The sequence below is a fragment of the Pteropus medius genome, unplaced genomic scaffold, assembly GCF_902729225.1.
Source record: "Pteropus medius unplaced genomic scaffold, Ma_sr-lr_union100, whole genome shotgun sequence".
In the NCBI taxonomy this organism is placed as follows: domain Eukaryota; kingdom Metazoa; phylum Chordata; class Mammalia; order Chiroptera; family Pteropodidae; genus Pteropus; species Pteropus medius.
Window position 1 is genome coordinate 9,546,507 of NW_024349802.1, and position 19,001 is coordinate 9,565,507.

Sequence of the window (19,001 nt, forward strand, 5' to 3'; positions counted from 1 at the left end):
ATGATGGGTTGGATGTGGAGGAAGAACAAGAATAACTGCCAGGGTACTGAAATGGTTATATTTACTGAGATGGGACAGATGAGCAGGTTTTGGGAGATAGAAAGTTTTACTTTGGGATTGAAGTTTGATATTGCTTATGAGACATGCAAATAGTGATGTCAGCCAGGCAATTGCATTTATGTGGGCTTTGAATCCTTTTTACATGTTATTGTAACTTTGTCCACACCTTGGAGATGAAGTATTACCCCCATCTCATAGGTTGAGAAACCGAGGAAAAGAAAGGTGAGAGAGACTTGCTCTGAATCACAGGTAGTTTACTTATGGACTCCATGATCAGTGTCCGCTGCATTTTATCATGCAGGAATCCCATTACTTGTATTTCCATATGGTAAAGACACAGACTTCCTATAGGGCAATCTTCTCTCCCCCAGCAAATGAATTCTCAGTATGGAATCTCTTCTTTGGGTTTCATTTTCTAATTTTCAGCATATGTTCACTCATTACATAATATTTATTGTACTTCTGCTGTGTGCCATTCACTGTACTTAGTAATAGGCCTGCTTAAAGTAAATAGTCATAAATACTGCTTACTAACTGACTAGGTATCTACCATGTCCTGAGCTTTTCCCTACTTCATTTCCCTGCCCCAATTCCTACTGTCTACACTAGGTTGCCTTGATCCACCTTTCCTGATCATTTTTATGTTTACAGTGTTGCTTCAGGTCTGTGTCTGATGGTCTCTCAGGCTTTCTAGACCACCTCACAGGCAGGCTTTTCTGTGTGATTAATGCAAAAGCAAACATGGTGACATCCCAGATAGAATTGCTGTTAACCTTTGAATCTTTGAAATCTGGTGATTTCTAAGATATGCAGCTTCTTAACATGGTCTAGGACAGTTTAACTGTAGACCCAAAAGCTTACTTGCCTAGTTGCCGCAAATTCATCATCTCCGCATTTAGTGTTGGGAATCAGTGCATTAGAAGCAAAGGCCGTCATGGATCTCTAGCAGAAGAGATTTGGGAAGAACAGAGAATGGATGCTATTTCCTTCAGCAAAGATGAGCCTTTTAAAATAGGACCATGACCAATCTGTCCTGGAGGAACCTCCTATGATATAAAGGTGATACACATTTTTTCAAAATTGCCTATGGCAGGTTGTCCTTCTCTGAAAAATGAAGGATTTATACTTGATGACCTCAGAACTTCTTCCCCAGCTCTAATGTTAGGTAATAAAGTTAAATACTGTATGGGGTATAGATGACATTCCTAGTGTGAGTGGGGGAGAAAGGAGAGGGATGGATTGTTTTGATGTTAAAAATACCAACAACTTGAGAATACAGTGCTGTTAGGTACAAAATGAAATAATTGGTTGGTAATGTGGTGGCTAGTTCAAAAGGAGTCAAGATGAAGAAGACGGGGAAAGGGTGGTTGTGGAAAGGTTTGCAAAGGGCTGTACCCTTTGACTCTTCTGGAATTTGATGAGGTTGTTAAAGGAAACACCACTGAGCTAGGCAGCTGAAGGGTTCAACCCTGACTCTGCTCCTTACCTTGGGCAAGTCACTTCTTAAATCTCACAGAATCTCAGTTTCCTTATCTGTAAAGTGGGGATGCTGCCTATTTTGTGGGACTGTTAGATCAACTAACTTGTGTAAAGTGCCTAGTATTACTTACAGCAAGCAAATGTCATTGTTCTCTTTTGAATTTCTCCTAATTTGTGCTGTCCTCTTCCACTATTTTCTTGAGGACCTATGACACTACTCACTTCATTATGTTCCCACAGAAAATAATGTTGGGAGACTAAAAAGTAGAACAGATCTAAAGTACAATTCCTAGGGATTTTTTTTTTTTTCTGGTAGAAAGCGGGGAGCTAGTAAAATAGGTCTGTGGGATCTTTTCTCCTGCTTCAATGGCTTGTGTGTTAATAATTGTTATAAATTTGGAATTTTTCAGAGTTGGAGTTTAAAATATTGGATATTTATATACCCTAACTATATTAATAGTATGAATGACTTTTTCTTAGGTATCTTGATAGTTATATGTGTGTTTTCCTTGCCCCTCGTTCATCAATCAGGGTTCCACATAAAATTTTGTTTAAAGAAAAAAATATTTCTGTGCCTAGAAAAGTAAAAAATAATTTGAAAGGTCTCTGAATTAGACTATGTCAAAGTGCTTACAACTTCATGAAGTAGATGGAGATCAGTTAAGGAATGTCTAGATTGCCCTTAAATTCCTGGCTGTACTTAAGCATAATGAATTTGAGGAATGCTTTTCTGTAGATTCCATCCTTAAATAAAGAAATCTTACAGTAAGAAAAAGCCAGTGAAGAAGACCTAAGCTATAGTGAGTGGTACAATGTAAAACTCAAAAGGATTTAAGATTTGTGTAAATTGACATAAGACACAGTTGCTTAAGTGGGGAGTGCAGTGTGTGTGAAAGTGACTTGAAATGGGCAAGTGTAAGGTGTCAGTTACTCCTGTGGTCACCAGGTGGTGAAATGTAACCCCCTTCAGTGGGAGGGGGGACTACAGCTAAGGAATGACAGCAGTTGCCTTTCTAGATGACCAAACATCTTTACACAAATTTGTAGACTTGTTAAATTAAGATGACTATATTTTTTTGAGTATTAATGTAGATGTTATTTACCAGATCATTTCTTTCTAGTTTCTAAGATTTTTATTTTATTTTATTTTTTTAAGTTTATTGGGGTAACATTGGTTAATACAATTATATAATTTTTGGGTGTACATTATAATTTAGCATCTATAGTTCTATTGTGTGATGACCACCCAGAGTCTAGTTTCCTTCAGCTACCATATGTTTGATCCCCTAGATGTTGACTATTAAATGCTACCCTATAATGGTTTTCAACTTTAAGAAAATAATGCACATAGAGAATTCTTTTTTTTCTCATTCTTTTCATTATAGAAAAAAATGGTTTTTCTTTTTTTAGAATCCCTGTTCTAGGGAGCCCTCACTAACTGGAGTAGGTCTTCCTATAACATGAAAGAATAATTAGCAGGGCAAGAGTGAGCCATGCCCTTGGACCACCTGGGGTAAAGGTAAGTTCTTAATGTTTTCAGTGGTGCCTTTTTTGACTCAATAGGATACTTGTAGAATAGCTAGATAGATGCTAATCTTTTAGTTCAAGTCCATGAATATTTATTGTGTACCATTGTTCTGTTTAGCACTGGAATGAAAATGCTGAAAAAAATTTAGATGTGCAATCCTTAAATTTATAGTCTTTTTTAGAGGGGAAAAAGGACACAGAAAAGTTAAACAAATAAATGACGGGATAATAGAAGTAGCTGTTTACAGGACTGAGGTAGAAATGAACAAGATGAGCCTGAAACACCTTGTTATATAAGTAAGAAGGGAAATGAACAGACTGCTGGGTTTTTTTTTATGTCAGTACTTTTAATATCCTGATAGACTTTGTTCTTATTTTTTATTGAGGTATAATTGACATATAACATTAATTTCAGATGTGCAAAGTAATGATTTGCTATTTGTCTATATTGTGAAATGATCACAATAAGTCTAGTTAACATCAGTCAACATACATAATTAGAAATTTTTTTTTCTTTTGATGAGAACTTTTTAGATCTACTCTCCTAGCAACTTTCAAATATACAATACAGTATTATTAACTATAGTCACTGTGCTGTACATTATATCCCCAAGACTTATAGCTGGAAGTTTGTACTTTTTGACCCTCTTCACCCATTTCTCTCTCTCTCTCTCTCTCACACACACACACATGCAAGCACACATGCTTGTCCACCTGCCTTTGGCAACCACTAATTCTCTGCATCTATGAGCTATTTTTTTTTTTTAAGATTCCACATGTAAGTTGAGATAAGGTATTTGGCTTTGCCTGACTTATTTCACTTAGCATAATGCCCTCAAAGTTTCATTCATGTTATCACAAATGGCAAAATTTTGTTCTTTTTTATGGTTGAATAGTATTCGTGTGTGTGTGTGTGTGTGTGTGTGTGTGTGAGAGAGAGAGACATCTTTATCCATTCATCCATCAATGGGCACTTTTTGTTTTCATGTCTTGACTCTTATAAATAATGCTGCAGTGAACATGGGGGTGCATATATCATTTTTAATTTGTGTTTTTGTTTTATTTGGATAAATACCCAGAAGTAGAATTGCTGGATCATATGGTAGTTGTTTTTAATTTTTTGATGAATAGCCATATTGTTTTTCATAGTGGCTGTGCCAGTTTACGTTCCCACCAACAGTGCAAAGGGTTCCCTTTTCTCTACATCTTTTCTAACACTTATTACTTTTTCTTTTTATAAAACCATTCTAACAGTCGTGAGGTGATATCCCATTGCGGTATTGAGTTGCGTTTCTCGGATGGTCACATTGAGTACCTTTTCATGTATCTGTTGACTACCTATATGTCTTATTGGAAGAATGGCTGTTCAGATCCTCTGCTCATTTTTGATTGGATTGTTTTTTACAGTTGATGAGTTCTTTATATATTTTGGATATTAACCCCTATTGGATATATGATTTGTAAATATTTTCTCCCATTTCATAGGTTGCCTTTTCATTTTGTTGTTGATTTTCCTTTATTGTGCAGAAGCTTTTTAGTTTAATATAGTCCCAGTTGCTTATTTTTCCTTTTATTGCCTTTTACTGTCAAATCCAAAACAATCATTGCCAAGACATATATCAAGGAGCTTACTACCCATGTTTCCTTCTAGAAATTTTATGGTTTCAGGTCTTATAGTGTTTAATCCATTTTGAGTTAATTTTTGAGTATAGTAAGATAGTGGTCCATTTTCCTTCTCTTGCATGTGGCTGTCCAGTTTTCCCAACATTATTCATTGAGGAGACTGCCTTTGACTACTGGGGTCTTGTCAAAAGAACTTAAGAGCCAATAGAAAGAAGCTCCAAGAAGCCAAAGTTAGAACAATTTGAGCATCATTAAGAACAACTACAATGAATTGAAACACATAAAATAAGTTAAAATCCATGAGTTCACAATAACTTCCAAGAAACTGCATTGATCTCCATTTTCATTAATACTATAGAACCAACTCATTCTAAAAACAAGTATGTAAAGAAATCTCTCCTATATGAACTGTACCTCAGGGTAACTAGGTACCTAGGGAAAGTTTCTCATTATAGAGGTATTCTAGCTGAAAAATGAAGAAAAAATAGAAGTAGAGTAGTATACTTTTAATGAAATTAGTGATCTAGGTAATGCTCATTAGTGGCTGCTAACATCACAGTAGAGTCAACCAGCGTTATGTATCCACTGATGGAAGTACATACCATCTATTCTTGTCAAAAACTGAATTTGACTCAGATCAAGCAGGGCTGGAAGAACATGCTAAATGACATAGGAGTGCAATCTGTATAATGTAAAATGTAGGAGATTACAGGACCAGTGGCCTAGTTTCCTCAACAAAGAAATTGCAAAGCAGGGGGAAGAAACCTAGGGAGCATTTGAGATATTCCTGCTTGGCATATGTCGTCAGTTTGGTTCAAACTCTTACAAAAATTATAAAAAGAGAGAGAGGCAGTGAAACCTATAGTTTGAAAGAGACTTAGGGCACATATCAGCTAGTATAGGGCATGACCTTTATTTGGTTCCTGACTCTTTAGCAGTTGGAAAAGTCATGAAACAATTAGGAAAATTTGAACATTCCAGTGTTTGCTTAATAATAACTTGTTAACATTTTTTAGATGTGGTCATGATGTATTGTAGAATAATCTTTTAGAGGTACATACTAAGAGTAAAATTTTGATTTCTAGAATTTGCTTTAAAATGATCCAAAGGAAGGTGGAGGAATATAAGAAGTTTCTGAATTGAACATTAAAAAGTTGAAAAATAAGAGTGTAAGAATTTGAGTGAAACAGTGTGGGCTGAGTGGGGAAGGCTTCATGGACCAACAATGCTTAAGAAATGCAAAGGCAAGATTGAGATGGCAAAGCAGGACAGGAACTAGGAGGGTATGACTTGTATTTAAGCCAGTTAGACCACTAAGGTAGATTGATTTCACATTTAGGAAATCTATGCTTCTTAACACATTTTTTGGTCACAGATCCCTTCAAGAGATCAGTAAAAGCAATGGACCATTTCCCTAGAAAAATTGAGTCTTACATTTTATAATCAGTGGTTTATGGACCTCGTGAAGTCACTCATGTGGACTCTGCATCCCCCATCACCATTGCCTTAAATCCTCACACTCTGAATCAGGGGCTACAAGAACCTGTTGAAGAGCCTGTGATTTAGGTGGAACATTTTCTCTCTTCTGATCTCACTCGAGTTGAAGCTTGTAATTATTAAAGGCTGGTTTAGCTGCAGCGTTCTCTTTAGTGTAAAGATATATTTATGTTTCCTGACCTACTGCAAGTGGCTTTGATGATGCAGCATTGTATTAGGTTTAACCATGTGAAATTGCTGATATTCAGTTGTTTTTGGCTTACTGAAATGACTGTTTCAATGGTTCTTTCTGTAATTGCTGAATTACATCCTTCATGCTGTTCACAGATTGAGTAATGTAGGTCACCCTATAGCACCTCTGTCTAGAGCTTTCACTAATTTCATTGTTCTTTTCGATACTGGAGGACAGGAAAGGAGGAGACACAGCCCTCAAAAAGCAGCCTTAGGACTGGAGAATGGAGTCACAGTGGTATCTGAAATAGTGAAAGGTCTTTGCTTGAAGCAGTTTATTTCCAAAATTTGGGTTTTCTCTTCATTCCCCATCTATTCATGTACCATCTGTAAATTTTATTTTTTTACTTGCTGTTATAGATAGAATTTCTAGTATAAATGTTATACTAAAAAAACGAAGCCACCTCCACAGATTACTTATTAAAGGTTTCTTTATAATGAAGAAGTATGGAGCAAAGCATAAAACTGACATCTTAAGTCTCCCTGGTAACTGATGTATTGATAAAGACACAACACTTATGTAGTATTCCTACCAATAATGTGTACGTGACTCTGAACATAAGGAAATCGAGTGAATCCAAAGGGTCATTCTGAAACGAATGGCCTATACCCTTAAAAAATATCAGTATCATGAAAAGACAAAAAAGGCAAAAGAACTATTCTTAGATAAAAGGATATAATTAAATGCCATGTATGATCTTTGATTTGACTCTAGATGAAAAATAAAGTTAAAAGATATTATTGAGACAACTAGGAAAAATTTTTAATGGGCTATGTATTAGATAATAGTATTACTATATCAGTATTAAATTGTCTAATAGTTTTGGGGAAAGTGTTCTTAGAAGATGTGTACTGCGATATTTAGGTTGGAGTATCATTTTCAGAAAACATATAGAGAAAGCGTGCACGAGAGCAAATGTGAGTCCAAATGTGGCAAAATGTAAATTGAATCTATATGAAAGGTGTATGTGTTTGTGTACATTATACTATTCTTATAGTTTTTCTCTAAGAGTAGGTTTGAAACTTTCAAAATAAAAAGCTGAGGAAAAAGTTAATTCTACCTGGGTAAATAGCAATGTAATTTTTTTTCAGGATCACAGAGATTGAGTAGCAACAGAATTGGACTCTAGCCAGAAAGTGTAAAATAGAGTTGCAAATTTATTCTAGTCATTCCTACCTCCCACCCCACATTGCTAGGCCAGAAAAACCTTGGGCCACATTTTTAGGCCTCTAAACATTACTATCAATTTCACCTTGGCTTCTTTTTCTAGTTAGGAATTTTTATCTTTACTATTAAGGTTCTAGTTTCTGGCTTTGGCAAGTTACCGCTAGTACTCTTCAGATGAGTCTAGTTTAGACAAACTTAAAAAACAAGGGACCTTATTAATCTACCCAGAGTTTGGGGGCAGTGGGAGAGAGTCACTAATTTGACAAAAAGATTCAAGTACTTATGAGGCATTATTCTAGATGCTGGGAAATAGCAGTGAGCAAAAAAACAAATACTGGCCTTATGGAGTTTACATGGTGGCTGTCAGTCCTTTTGGGCTACTGGAACAAATTAACAGACTGCATAGCTTACAAATTTCTGTTCTGGAGGCTGAAATCTGAGATCACGGTGCCAGCACGATTAGGTGAGGGCCCTCTTCTAGGTTGCAGACTTCTCACTGTATCCTCACTTGGTGGAAGGGCATGAGGGATCTCTGGAACCTTTTTTGCAAGGGCAGTACTCATTCATGAGGTTTCCACCCTCATGACTTATCACCTCCCAAAGCCCCACCTCCTAGTATCATCTTAGAGGTTAGGATTCCAAATGTGGATTGGTCGGGGTTGGGGACGTTCAGACCGTAACAGTGAGGGGAAGGACAAAGACAAATTAAGTGGGACAAACACATTGCCATGGAGAAAGAGTAGGGTAAGGATAGGAAATAATGACTTGGGGAGGGGTCTATTTTATGAAATTTCAAAACCTTATGGAAAAGTGAGTGGTGACCAAGTAAAATCTGGGGGAGAAATCACAAGGTGAAGTAGTAGTTGGAGGGTAGGAAAAAAGAGGTAGTGAGAGGCCCAATTACATGAAGCCTGTAGGTAGGCCTCTGACTGCTGACTGCTATGGGAAAACACTATAGTAGCAAGGTATATAATTTTAAGTGGGGAAGACTACTTGGAATAATCAAAGAAGTAATTTATACAAAGTGGTAGGAGTAGGGATTGTGTTTTTGGATGTACTTTGAAGTTTGCTGAGATTTGTTCACTCCAGGTATTTTTGGTTTGGGCAATCATAAGCAGCACATTTCCTTTAACTGGCAAGACCACTTAGGAAGGGAAATCCAAAGTTCCTTTGGGACCTGTCGAGCACTTGTCAGCACAAAAGAGAAACTGCATTTGAAGAAAAAATATCTTTTTGCCTTTCAAGGCTAATTGCACCAGTGTTTTATTGGTTGGTAACTAGAATACTGCTCTATGTTTGCTACACTTGGGGCAGTTTGAGACAGTAGTTGTGGTATCTATCCAAGCAGCTCTTCTCCCTAACAAAACCCATTTTGTTCAAGGAGTGCTTGGCTCCTTCTCCCAAGGATGAGTCTTGAATTATGTAAGCCAGTACTTAATGGGGATGTTCTGGAAATCTTTGAAGGGCTGTTATCACAATGATTAGGAGACACTGGATGTGTTTAGTGGGCAAGGGCCAAGCAGAGATACCACAAACCACAAAACAATCCTTCATAAAGAATTACTACACATTCTATAAGGTTCCCACCAAATGTTCATGTGGCTAAACACTTGAGCCTAGAACTTATTTTTTTACATGAATCTTAAGTATTTACGTGGGTGTTAATGAACAATTTTCCAGGAATTATTGTGTCAACATCTTCACATTACAGCAATGTATTGATTTTTTTAGTATATATGAATGTCAATTCTAGATAGCACCACAAAATATAATAAAGGAGGAATTACATCTAATAGAGACTAAGCCTATGTTCTTGATTAACAGATTCCTTTAGGCATGGGATATGATAGTAATCCATGAAACATGAGCAGAAGTCTGTTGGAAAACATTTGGGAAGTAATTAAGACTTAAATGAGATCTAAGATGCAGTCGCCTGTCTGCTTCTGAAGTCGTTAGCATGTAATAACTAGAATTACATCAGAATTTGGGACAAGGGGACTCACTGAGGATGAAAGAGCAGAAGTATAGAAAAGAGTGAGTTCCTGATATTGAGCCACTAACCTCATACCTTAGGACTTACTACTAGACAATATATAAGCTACTTAGAGCTGAAAGCAATCTGCAAATAGTAGCCTTGGTTTTCATGCTGGAGATCTAGAGACTGTTTTAACATTCCGAAGACATACAGGGCTACAAGAAGGGGGAAAACCTCTAAACCAGATTTGTCCTCGGTGACAATGCTTATTACTGCATTATACCAGGCCTTCCAAAACTTGAATTGGTATTTTTAAGGAGTTAGAAATCCTGTATTTCACCTGAGGTACTTAGGTCAGGGAATTGGGGAATACGATACATGTTATATTCTCTAAGTCTTAGATTCTCACCCCTCACAAATAAGAGATCGAGATGCTTTTCATATTTATTTTTTAAAAAAATCCAGAATGGATCAAAAAGAACAATCAAGAATACAGGTGCCAGACAAGGCCAGAAGGTAGCTAGAAAAGTATGCCTTACGAAAATTAGGAGACATTACCTTGTTTTATAAGCTGTACCTAATATAAATAACTAGCTTAGTTTTCCACTGATCTAGCTTACCCTGCTCTACCTCTGAATGTGGCACAGCTGGCTTGCCTTGCAAGGCCTCAGTTGAAGAATCTCATTTACACACACAGGTTGGTAAGCAATACTCAGCTAACTTGAAGTATCTCATCTTCATATAGTCTCATTCCAGGTCTCGGACTACCTTCATTGTGTGTGAGATGGTTTCACCCGTTGAAAATATGGCTACTTCAGCACAAAACAATGTTGTCTAATGATCAAGAAATCATCTTCCCCCCTTTTATGTGTAGCTGAAAAATGATAGACTAGGGACATAACATTGTGAACTTTGCACTGTTGGAATTATCACTCATTAAGTGATCATTAGCTAACAAGCACTAATTTACACATTAAGGAAATTATATATAGAATACTGCAAAAACACAGTAGAAGACTGAAGTTTGCCCATTTCTGCTCAGGAAGTCTCTTCACTCCCAAGCATCATAACCTTGTCCTTTTGGCTCCAAAGTTTACTGCTATTACTGTTTCTCCTCCTTTTGATCTTCCTTTTGTTCCCCAGTGCCAGAACTTCCAGAGCCTTCTCGCTCAGATGCCATCTGTTAAAATATTTGAGAGCCACTCATTTAAAGTTAAGGCTGACAGTTTGCTTTCAGATGAACTAAAAAAATGAAGCAGTCATATCCTGCCTATTTCACTCTCCCTCCCTCCTTGTACACTACTGGTGGTTTTTGACTCCTTCCCTTTGACCTCGCCCTGACTCCCAAAGTAGAGTCAAGAAGGCAGGAAGGGTATTTCTAGTCCTCCCAGTTCTACAAATGGCTATGCAGGGAGCCATTAGTGAGTAATCAAGAGCAGTTATAATATTAAATTAGGAGCAAAACACCTTTCAGTCCTTGTACCTTTTTGTATGCCATTTCGAAGAGCTTCAATGACGCTTGCTGAAGGGAAGATGCTGCTTGCCTTATGTTTTCTCCAGTTTCACTATCTTTTCGAGCCAGGAGCTCCCTCATTTTGGAAATCTCTTCTTTTAGCTTGTTGCACTTAAAAACAAAACCAAACCTCCACTTTTTCAGGGTTTCTTATCTTGTTACATGTAGCAGTAATACTCGGAAACATTTTTTTTTTAAAACTAAATACCTATCAAGACCCACACAGAGAAACAAACAACTATTATAAAAGAGGGCTCACCTCATCAGCAGGCAATTGGTCCTTGAATTCTTCCATTTTGCTTTCTGTGTCATGAATGATTCCTTCAGCCATATTAACCGCTTCAACTCGTTCCTAAGAGAAATTAAAAATTTAGTATAAATGAAGACTTCTCAGTCAACCAGATGGCTGAAGGTCCTCACTAAGCAAGGCAACATACTGACTGCTGCATAGTTACAGAGTAAAAACAGTAAAGGGGAGAAATCGCCTTGGTCTAAGGTAGTCTGGGATATCTGGAAGAGATTTTGGCTGGATTGATAACATGAGAATATGGAAATACTGAGAATAAGAAAGGCATTCCACACATGTTATGAGCAAAGGGGGAGAAGGGATAGATTGAGGGTAAAAGAAGACAGAAGATCAGGGACACATGTCTGAACTCCCATTTTCACCTCTCAACTGAAAAAGCAGAAAGTACTCACCTTCTTTCTCCTGTCTTCCTCAGCATACTTCTCTGCATTTTTAACCATATTTTCAATATCATCTTTGCTTAGCCCACCAGAAGACTGGATCACAACTAGTGAAAAGAAAGCATTTTGTTACCTTCTAGGTAAAATTTTATCTCTTCTCTGCTGTATTAATAAGAAACTACTTCTGCACAGAATAGGCAATCTTGATATGAATTATGACAAGGAATACCGTTGTAATATAATAAAAAGGAAAACAAGGATCTGATATCTACAAAGAATAAACAACTATCCTGCCTGCCTACCAAAACTTTAGCTGAGCGATCCAGAGGCTCAGTGCCTGTTTGGCCAAATAAACACCACATCTATTAATGTGAATCTCATAACTGAGGAAAAAAGGGGCAACCCTGAGATTGAGAGAAAGGACTTGTATGACCTAGAGGGTCTTGTTCCCAACAGAAAGGAACTCTAAGGTCCTTCACGTCATTCTCACAGTCTGATAAATAAAAATACTTACTCTGCTGCTCACGTCCTGTACCCTTATCTTTGGCAGAAACATGTACAATTCCATTGGCATCAATGTCAAATGTAACTTCAATCTGAGGGACTCCACGAGGGGCTGGGGGAATTCCAATCTAAAATAAATAAATAAATCTAGAATAAGCTCTCACAAAGAGATCCAGTGCTCTACTTCCAAACCTATATGGTCTTCTGGGGTACAAATCGCTTGGCTCCAGAGAGGAATAAATGATAGCTTGCACAAAAACACAAGTGTGTAAGTACAGGTAGTAGTTTGTTACCTGAAATAAATAGGGCTCGTACCAGTTACCGTTGGTTATAGCAAATAATCTTAATAGCTGTATGTACCTGGGGTTACAGTGAATAAGAACAAACTATCATTGTTCATCTCACTAAGAACCAATAGCAGTGCTAACTAGAAGCTAATAATATGTCTCTTAAATTAGTAACTAGGAGTTTCTCCTAATTAGCACTGCATATGAACAGTTTTGAAGTTCCTAAGGAACAAGCAAGGCTTTCAGGGAAAAACTGAAGCCATGGGTATCCAGTTGCAGAATTTGTGCACTATGTTAATACAGACCGTGTTTCAGCAGTTTGTGTTATATCTGGGGTTAGAATATAGTCTAACTTTACAGTAAAAAAGAATAAAGAGCATATTTAGGATTCTCAACACCTACCAGAGTAAACTGTCCAAGAAGTTTATTGTCTCCGGCCATCTCTCTCTCACCTTGACATACTTTAATCTCCACTTGAGTCTGACCATCAGCAGCTGTAGAAAACACCTAAGGAGAAAGAAACTTTTTGGGTTGGCATTCTGATTACACATAGTATAAGCCAAAGAAAGAAATTCACATCCCAACACTAAAAGAGTCCTAATGTATACTATTTTCACTCTTTTCAGAACAAAGGTTTATGTCTTTGCAGGGAAAAGGAGTAGGATTAGCACAGCAGAAGGGCATGTAGTAATTATTCTTTCTGCTAAGCAAATGCATTTTACAAAGATGCAGCATTTGGGCACAGAAGGCCCCACGAGAAGGAGCTAAGATACATGATGTTGAAATATTCTTATCTGGGTAAATAGGTCCAAGATAGAACATGTATTTTGGGCTGTCACAGGAAGTTACCACACTTTTCTTCAGAATGATGTGTTGGCAATACATCACTGCACAAATACAGCAATAGCCAGTTTTTCAGAAAAATATCAAAATTGGGAAAGTCAGGAAATAATTCTTAATCCAAGACTAAGCCATTGTCCAAATAGCCCTGTTTAGTGTCTCAGGACACCCATCATTCATTCACCTATAAGACAAGCACATTCCCCAGTCCTGGCCAGGCCATTCTTTTTATTGCCTTTGAGAATAGAAGAGTACAGGGAATTTAGTCCCTAATGATGCTCCTTTTGACAAGTTATTTCAGTCCTGCAAAGGACAGACTATTAATACCTTCCTTGCAATCATCACCACTGGCTGACAGGTAAGGAGAACTTTTCCAGGAACAAAGAAGAGAACAAAAGACATCCACATTCAACTAGTATGGACTGCAAAACAAAAAGTGAAGTTTCCTAGGAAAAGCTCCCCAAGTGGCTGCAATCGCATCCCTAGTATCTCTTGTTACAAGGTAGGGAGGGGGAGGCTCTTACCTGGCTTTTTTTGGTTGGAATAGTGGTATTCCTGTTAATAAGTTTGGTAAACACACCTCCCAGAGTCTCAATACCCAGAGAAAGGGGAGTGACATCCAGGAGCAACACATCTGTGACATCACCGGCCAACACACCTCCCTGAATGGCAGCTCCAATGGCCACAGCCTCGTCAGGATTGACAGCTTTACTTGGGGCTCGGCCAAAGAGATCCTGCACAGTCTGCTGAACCTGAGCATCAAGAAAAAAGAATCTTTCACCCACTATCCAGAGCAAAGGCCCAAGAAGGGGAGAGCGCACATGTGTGTCCCAATCTCCAGCAAATCACAGGACATGTTGCTTCAGACCCAAGAATGTTCACTCAAATTACTATTATTTCATAGTTGAATCTTGTTAATGATCTAAGTGTATCATGCAGGTAACACTCATACCTTATACTCAAACGAGTATCTCATAGCCTTTTTAGATTTGGGAGAAATTTGCCTGGTTTTTTTACCTGGTTTCCCACACAACACGTTAAACGAGAAATAGAGGGTGCAGGCAAGGGGACTTAGAAATTGTATAGTCCAAGTCCTCTTGTACATAGCAACTAAAAACCAACTTAAAAAGAAGTGGTGGTTATTTAGTAATTTAACACTAGTGCTAATGTGGAACATGTTCTCTTTTATTTTTTTACTAATACTAGGAAAAAGTGCTATCTGAATATCACCGGGGACAATTCATTAACACGAAGATATCCTGGTCCCAAACCTCTCTTTTCCCCTCCATATTTATTCTGTACATGTATTCCTAAGCCCCATGTACTCCAAAAGAAAAAGTAAGAAAATTACAAGGCCTAAGATAATTCTGTGAAAGCTACAGAGAACTGCATCTTCAACAGGTTCTGTGCTCAGTAATTAGTTTTCCACACACCTGTCTTTTCAGAATGATGTGTTGATAAAATGCATCACTGCACAAATCTTTGTTGAAGACATGTTATTAGAAACCCCAAACTGCGCTGCAAAGACACATGCCCAAAATTGTCGCTAGAGATTAGTTGGTACCAAGGTTTTAAGCTATCTCTGACTTTAAACTTTCATCCCTAAGAATTCTACAAGACTTGAGTTCAACATCCTCCCTGCTACCACCCCAAAGACATTTTGCCCTTCCTGATCCTTTTTCTTATACTTTGAATTTAAAAGAGACTGAAATTAGGGAACAAATTCATCCTCCTTTCAGAGTTAACATGGAAGAAAGGCCACATAATTAGGTCCCTACACAATATAAGCTATTTGTCCCAAGAAAACATTATGTGCTGGGCCTCTCTGCTCTCCGTGCCAGAATTCCATGGGTCCATACCTTGGGCATTCTAGTCATGCCACCAACAAGAATCACTTCTCCTATGTCACTCTTGCTGACTTCTGCATCTTGCATGGCTTTCTGGCATGGGGCGATGGTCCTCTTGATCAGCTCAGTGACAATCCCCTCAAACTGAGCCCGGGTCAGCTTCATATTCAAATGCTTGGGTCCAGAAGCATCCATTGTAAGATATGGCAAGTTGATGTCAGTCTGCAAAGGAAGCAGGGAAACCAGTTGTGAAGATTTCCTTTATTCTTTCAATTAAAATAAGACAACGGGAAGACTTTGAAAACTACAGGGAGGGTCAGACCTACTTTAAAAACAGCCACCAGACAGTGACTCAAAGATGCAATCTCTTATCTTCCCAAAGGTAAACACTACAGAATCTGTTATTAAACAATGAGAACAGGAGAGAAGCTGGAAAAATTCCCATTTAGGAGATGAAGAAATGAGAAGTGTTCTGCCACTAAATATACATTAAAAACCGCACTGTTTTTTTTCCCCACTAAGTTTAAAAAAATTTCATGTACATAAAAAATAAATAAATAAAATAATTGAAGGTATGCTCTAAATAACCTGCCACCAAGCCAGAACTTTGTAAGTTTCAGAAAGATAGTTAGAAAGCTACAACAGAAATGCTAAAGAGAACTACAAGGAGTGACTTTATTGCCATCACATCTACAAACAGCACCTAACACTGCCACCGTCACACCATGTAATAAACTCAAATCCTAATATGGCATAGATTAAAAACATTGAAACTAACATAACTCATCACTAAGCAGTTCTCATAAGTTTTGTCCCCATTTCCCAAATCCAGCTAAGTATGTCTCACTATCACACTCTAGCCCAAGTCCTTTCTCTTGCCAACTGGTATACTACAATAGCTTCCCTATGATTTCCCACATCCACTCAGGCTGCCCTCTGCCACAGAACCTGTCCCCACCGAAACCAAATCTCCAGTCCATCTCAGAGTACTTTTCATAAACTCAAATCTGACCATGTTATTGCCACTGACATAAGTTTTCAGTGGTTTCTACACACCACATCACAAATCTATAAAGCCTGCAGCCTTATGTTCCATGCTCCCCTTGCCCATCTGCAATTCAGCCACACTGGCCCTTTCTCAGGTCTTTGTCCCAGAGTAACTGACCCTTTATCTTTTCTTGATGAACTCATCTTTTAGCATTCCTTGGTATGTCAAACACCACTTAGCTGTCAGGTTCCTCTATTATAATGATAAAACTTTGCCTTTTTACCACATTAATAATAGCTTCATTTGGAGTACTTATATTCATAACACATTGTCCTAAGCATATTACATATGTGAATTACTAATCTTTGTAACTTGAAGGGGGAAATTAGTATTAGCATCCTCATTTTACAGTAGAAATGCTAGGTAATTTATCCAAGGTCACAAAGCTAACAAGGGATGAAAGAGGACTTGAATCCCAGCAGTGTGCCTACAGAGCCTCTACATTCATTACTTCTGGTTTGACAATGTTCTAAATAATGTCCTGTCCATCTCCCCAAATCACACTGTAATCTCCACAAGGGTAATGTTTCTAGGAATTTATCCAACAGATTTACAATCAACAAACAAACATTAATGTACAAAGATGCTCAATATACATTATAGCAAAATGCTGGAAAAGAATTTAAATACCTATCAATAAGATACAGCAGGTCTTTGAATAAAGTTGTTTTAATATTGAAGATATGACATAGGAACTTTATTACTTATTTTTATCCATTAGCCTATGGTAAAATTGGTATCCTTATACATCATATCAGTTGCAGAACAAACTGATGACATTAAGTGAAGACTTATTGTACAGTTACATTAAAACCAACCCCTCCTTCCAAAAAGTATCAGACCCCAGGGAAGAATTATAAGCTATTCTCTGGCTATGCCCAGTTATTTCAACCCTAAGCCTACCCATCATGTTTCAAAGTTCTACCACTCTGTATGATACTAGGAACAAAGCAACACCATTAACATCATGGCTGACTTTGTCACTTCTCATAATTACTTAAAAATCCAAGTTTGATTGAAGGTTATACTTCTTCCCTTCTCAGTAGGTAGTCTAACAACTAAACTAGCCCTGCTTCCCTGCTGCCATGGAGAATCCAGAAATACATTTCCTGCCTTCTATCTTGTTGCATCTCTGACCCAGACCTAACATGCTTTCTACACTTTGTTTAGTGGTTAAGGAAAAGCGAAGCTTCACCTTGCAGAATTGGAATAGCATCGGCTGACACCTTAAACAGATGCTGAGCAAATGTGATGCCCACAGAAGAAAAAACTTCAAAGGTGTATAAACTCCAGCCCCTTCAGCCAAGTTTCATAACTCACATTCTAGATGGTGATACAAATAATTAAATAAGACACAATTACAGGTGTCTTGATTTAAGTGAAGACAGTAGCAGTTCTGAGAGTCTCCTAGTATTTACAGGGTAGCAATTATAATTTTGCACACTGCTAGATTTTAGCTCTAGTACACATAACCTCTGATTTGTATAGTTAACAAATTTCAGCTCATCCATAAAAACTTATGGAAAAAGTACTCCCCCTTTGTTCATGGAAAGATTTTACCACCAACCAGAAAACTGTAAAAAAAATTAGTCTAACATTAAAGCAATTAGAATATGCTATTCAAGTAAACTCAGCCTGAAAAGACCCATCAAAACTGCTCGGATTTGTCTATGTCTCACCTGCACAGATGAGGAGAGTTCACATTTAGCCTTCTCAGCAGCTTCCCGAACCCTCTGAAGTGCCATGTTGTCTTTGGTCAAATCAACCCCAGTCTATAAGACATACAATACTAGTATTAATGAGACGACAAATACTATTTAAATTGCAGTAATAAACTGTAGCAACACAAAATAGAGCCATATCTTTATAAATAGGCATGAATTACTTATTGCCCTTAAAAATCTATAGGAAAAAGAAAACCTATTCTAAAAAAGCTATCTGTACCTGGAGTCAGAGGGCTGAACTGATGTCAGTTCTTTCAGCTGTAGAATTCTAGTTCAAAAAAGGAATTCCCAGAATTCCTTTTCCAATATTGTACAGAATGCCATATTCTTTTAATCTGTTCAAAAAAGGAATTCCCAGAATTCCTTTTCCAATATTGTACAGAATGCCATATTCTTTTAATCTGTTTAATCCCAATCTGAAGCTACAATAGCCAGGATAGTTCAGTCCACCCATGAAAGTGAAATGCAAATATTTCAGTGCTCTACTCAGGGCAAAAAATTATAAACAAACAACAATCTAAACAAAGAAATTCTCATTATCCCGATGTCTACATATTAACCGCACTAACCTCTCTTTTGAACTCCTTCACAATGTGTTGTAGCAAGGCCTGGTCAAAGTCTTCTCCACCTAAGAAAGTGTCTCCATTGGTGGACTTCACCTCAAATACCCCTTTCTGAATTTCCAGGATAGAAATATCAAAAGTTCCACCACCTAAATCATATACAGCAATGCTAGAAAGAAAGAAGGAGGCATTAAGGAACAAAACTTACTTCAATAACCAAACAAACAAACTTGGCTATTTTCCCCAAGGTATAATAATAATTAAATTTGGTTAACTGCCTAAGTAACGTCTGTGTTAACATATGGCCCTAACAACTACATGTAAAATATATATACAGTTGAAATGAAATAAGTTCATTTAAAAGCAAAATTGAAAGTATTCAATCACTCTTCTGAACAAATACTTGCCAACATGCATACCGAAGGAAA

The 19,001-nt window shown here is 37.5% G+C and overlaps 1 protein-coding gene and 2 non-coding genes across 3 annotated transcripts in view; all 3 read right to left on the reverse strand.

Moving 5' to 3' along the window:
• Nucleotides 1–9,988: 9,988 nt before the first annotated feature.
• HSPA9 (heat shock protein family A (Hsp70) member 9) overlaps nucleotides 9,989–19,001 on the reverse strand; it is a 9,420-nt gene continuing 407 nt past the window's right edge. The window contains exons 2-11 of the mRNA XM_039835930.1: nucleotides 18,580–18,776; nucleotides 17,966–18,058; nucleotides 15,251–15,460; nucleotides 13,916–14,143; nucleotides 12,954–13,058; nucleotides 12,275–12,392; nucleotides 11,773–11,867; nucleotides 11,333–11,425; nucleotides 11,044–11,184; nucleotides 9,989–10,740 (exon numbers count right to left, since the gene is read on the reverse strand). Of these exons, the coding sequence (XP_039691864.1) occupies nucleotides 10,663–10,740; nucleotides 11,044–11,184; nucleotides 11,333–11,425; nucleotides 11,773–11,867; nucleotides 12,275–12,392; nucleotides 12,954–13,058; nucleotides 13,916–14,143; nucleotides 15,251–15,460; nucleotides 17,966–18,058; nucleotides 18,580–18,776 (1,358 nt within the window). The 3' untranslated portion in view covers nucleotides 9,989–10,662. The remainder of the gene's footprint in view (nucleotides 10,741–11,043; nucleotides 11,185–11,332; nucleotides 11,426–11,772; nucleotides 11,868–12,274; nucleotides 12,393–12,953; nucleotides 13,059–13,915; nucleotides 14,144–15,250; nucleotides 15,461–17,965; nucleotides 18,059–18,579; nucleotides 18,777–19,001) is intronic.
• Nucleotides 13,380–13,444, reverse strand: LOC120581884 (small nucleolar RNA SNORD63). The gene has a single exon (XR_005647400.1). It is a non-coding gene; the product is annotated as a small nucleolar RNA SNORD63 (small nucleolar RNA).
• Nucleotides 14,797–14,867, reverse strand: LOC120581883 (small nucleolar RNA SNORD63). The gene has a single exon (XR_005647399.1). It is a non-coding gene; the product is annotated as a small nucleolar RNA SNORD63 (small nucleolar RNA).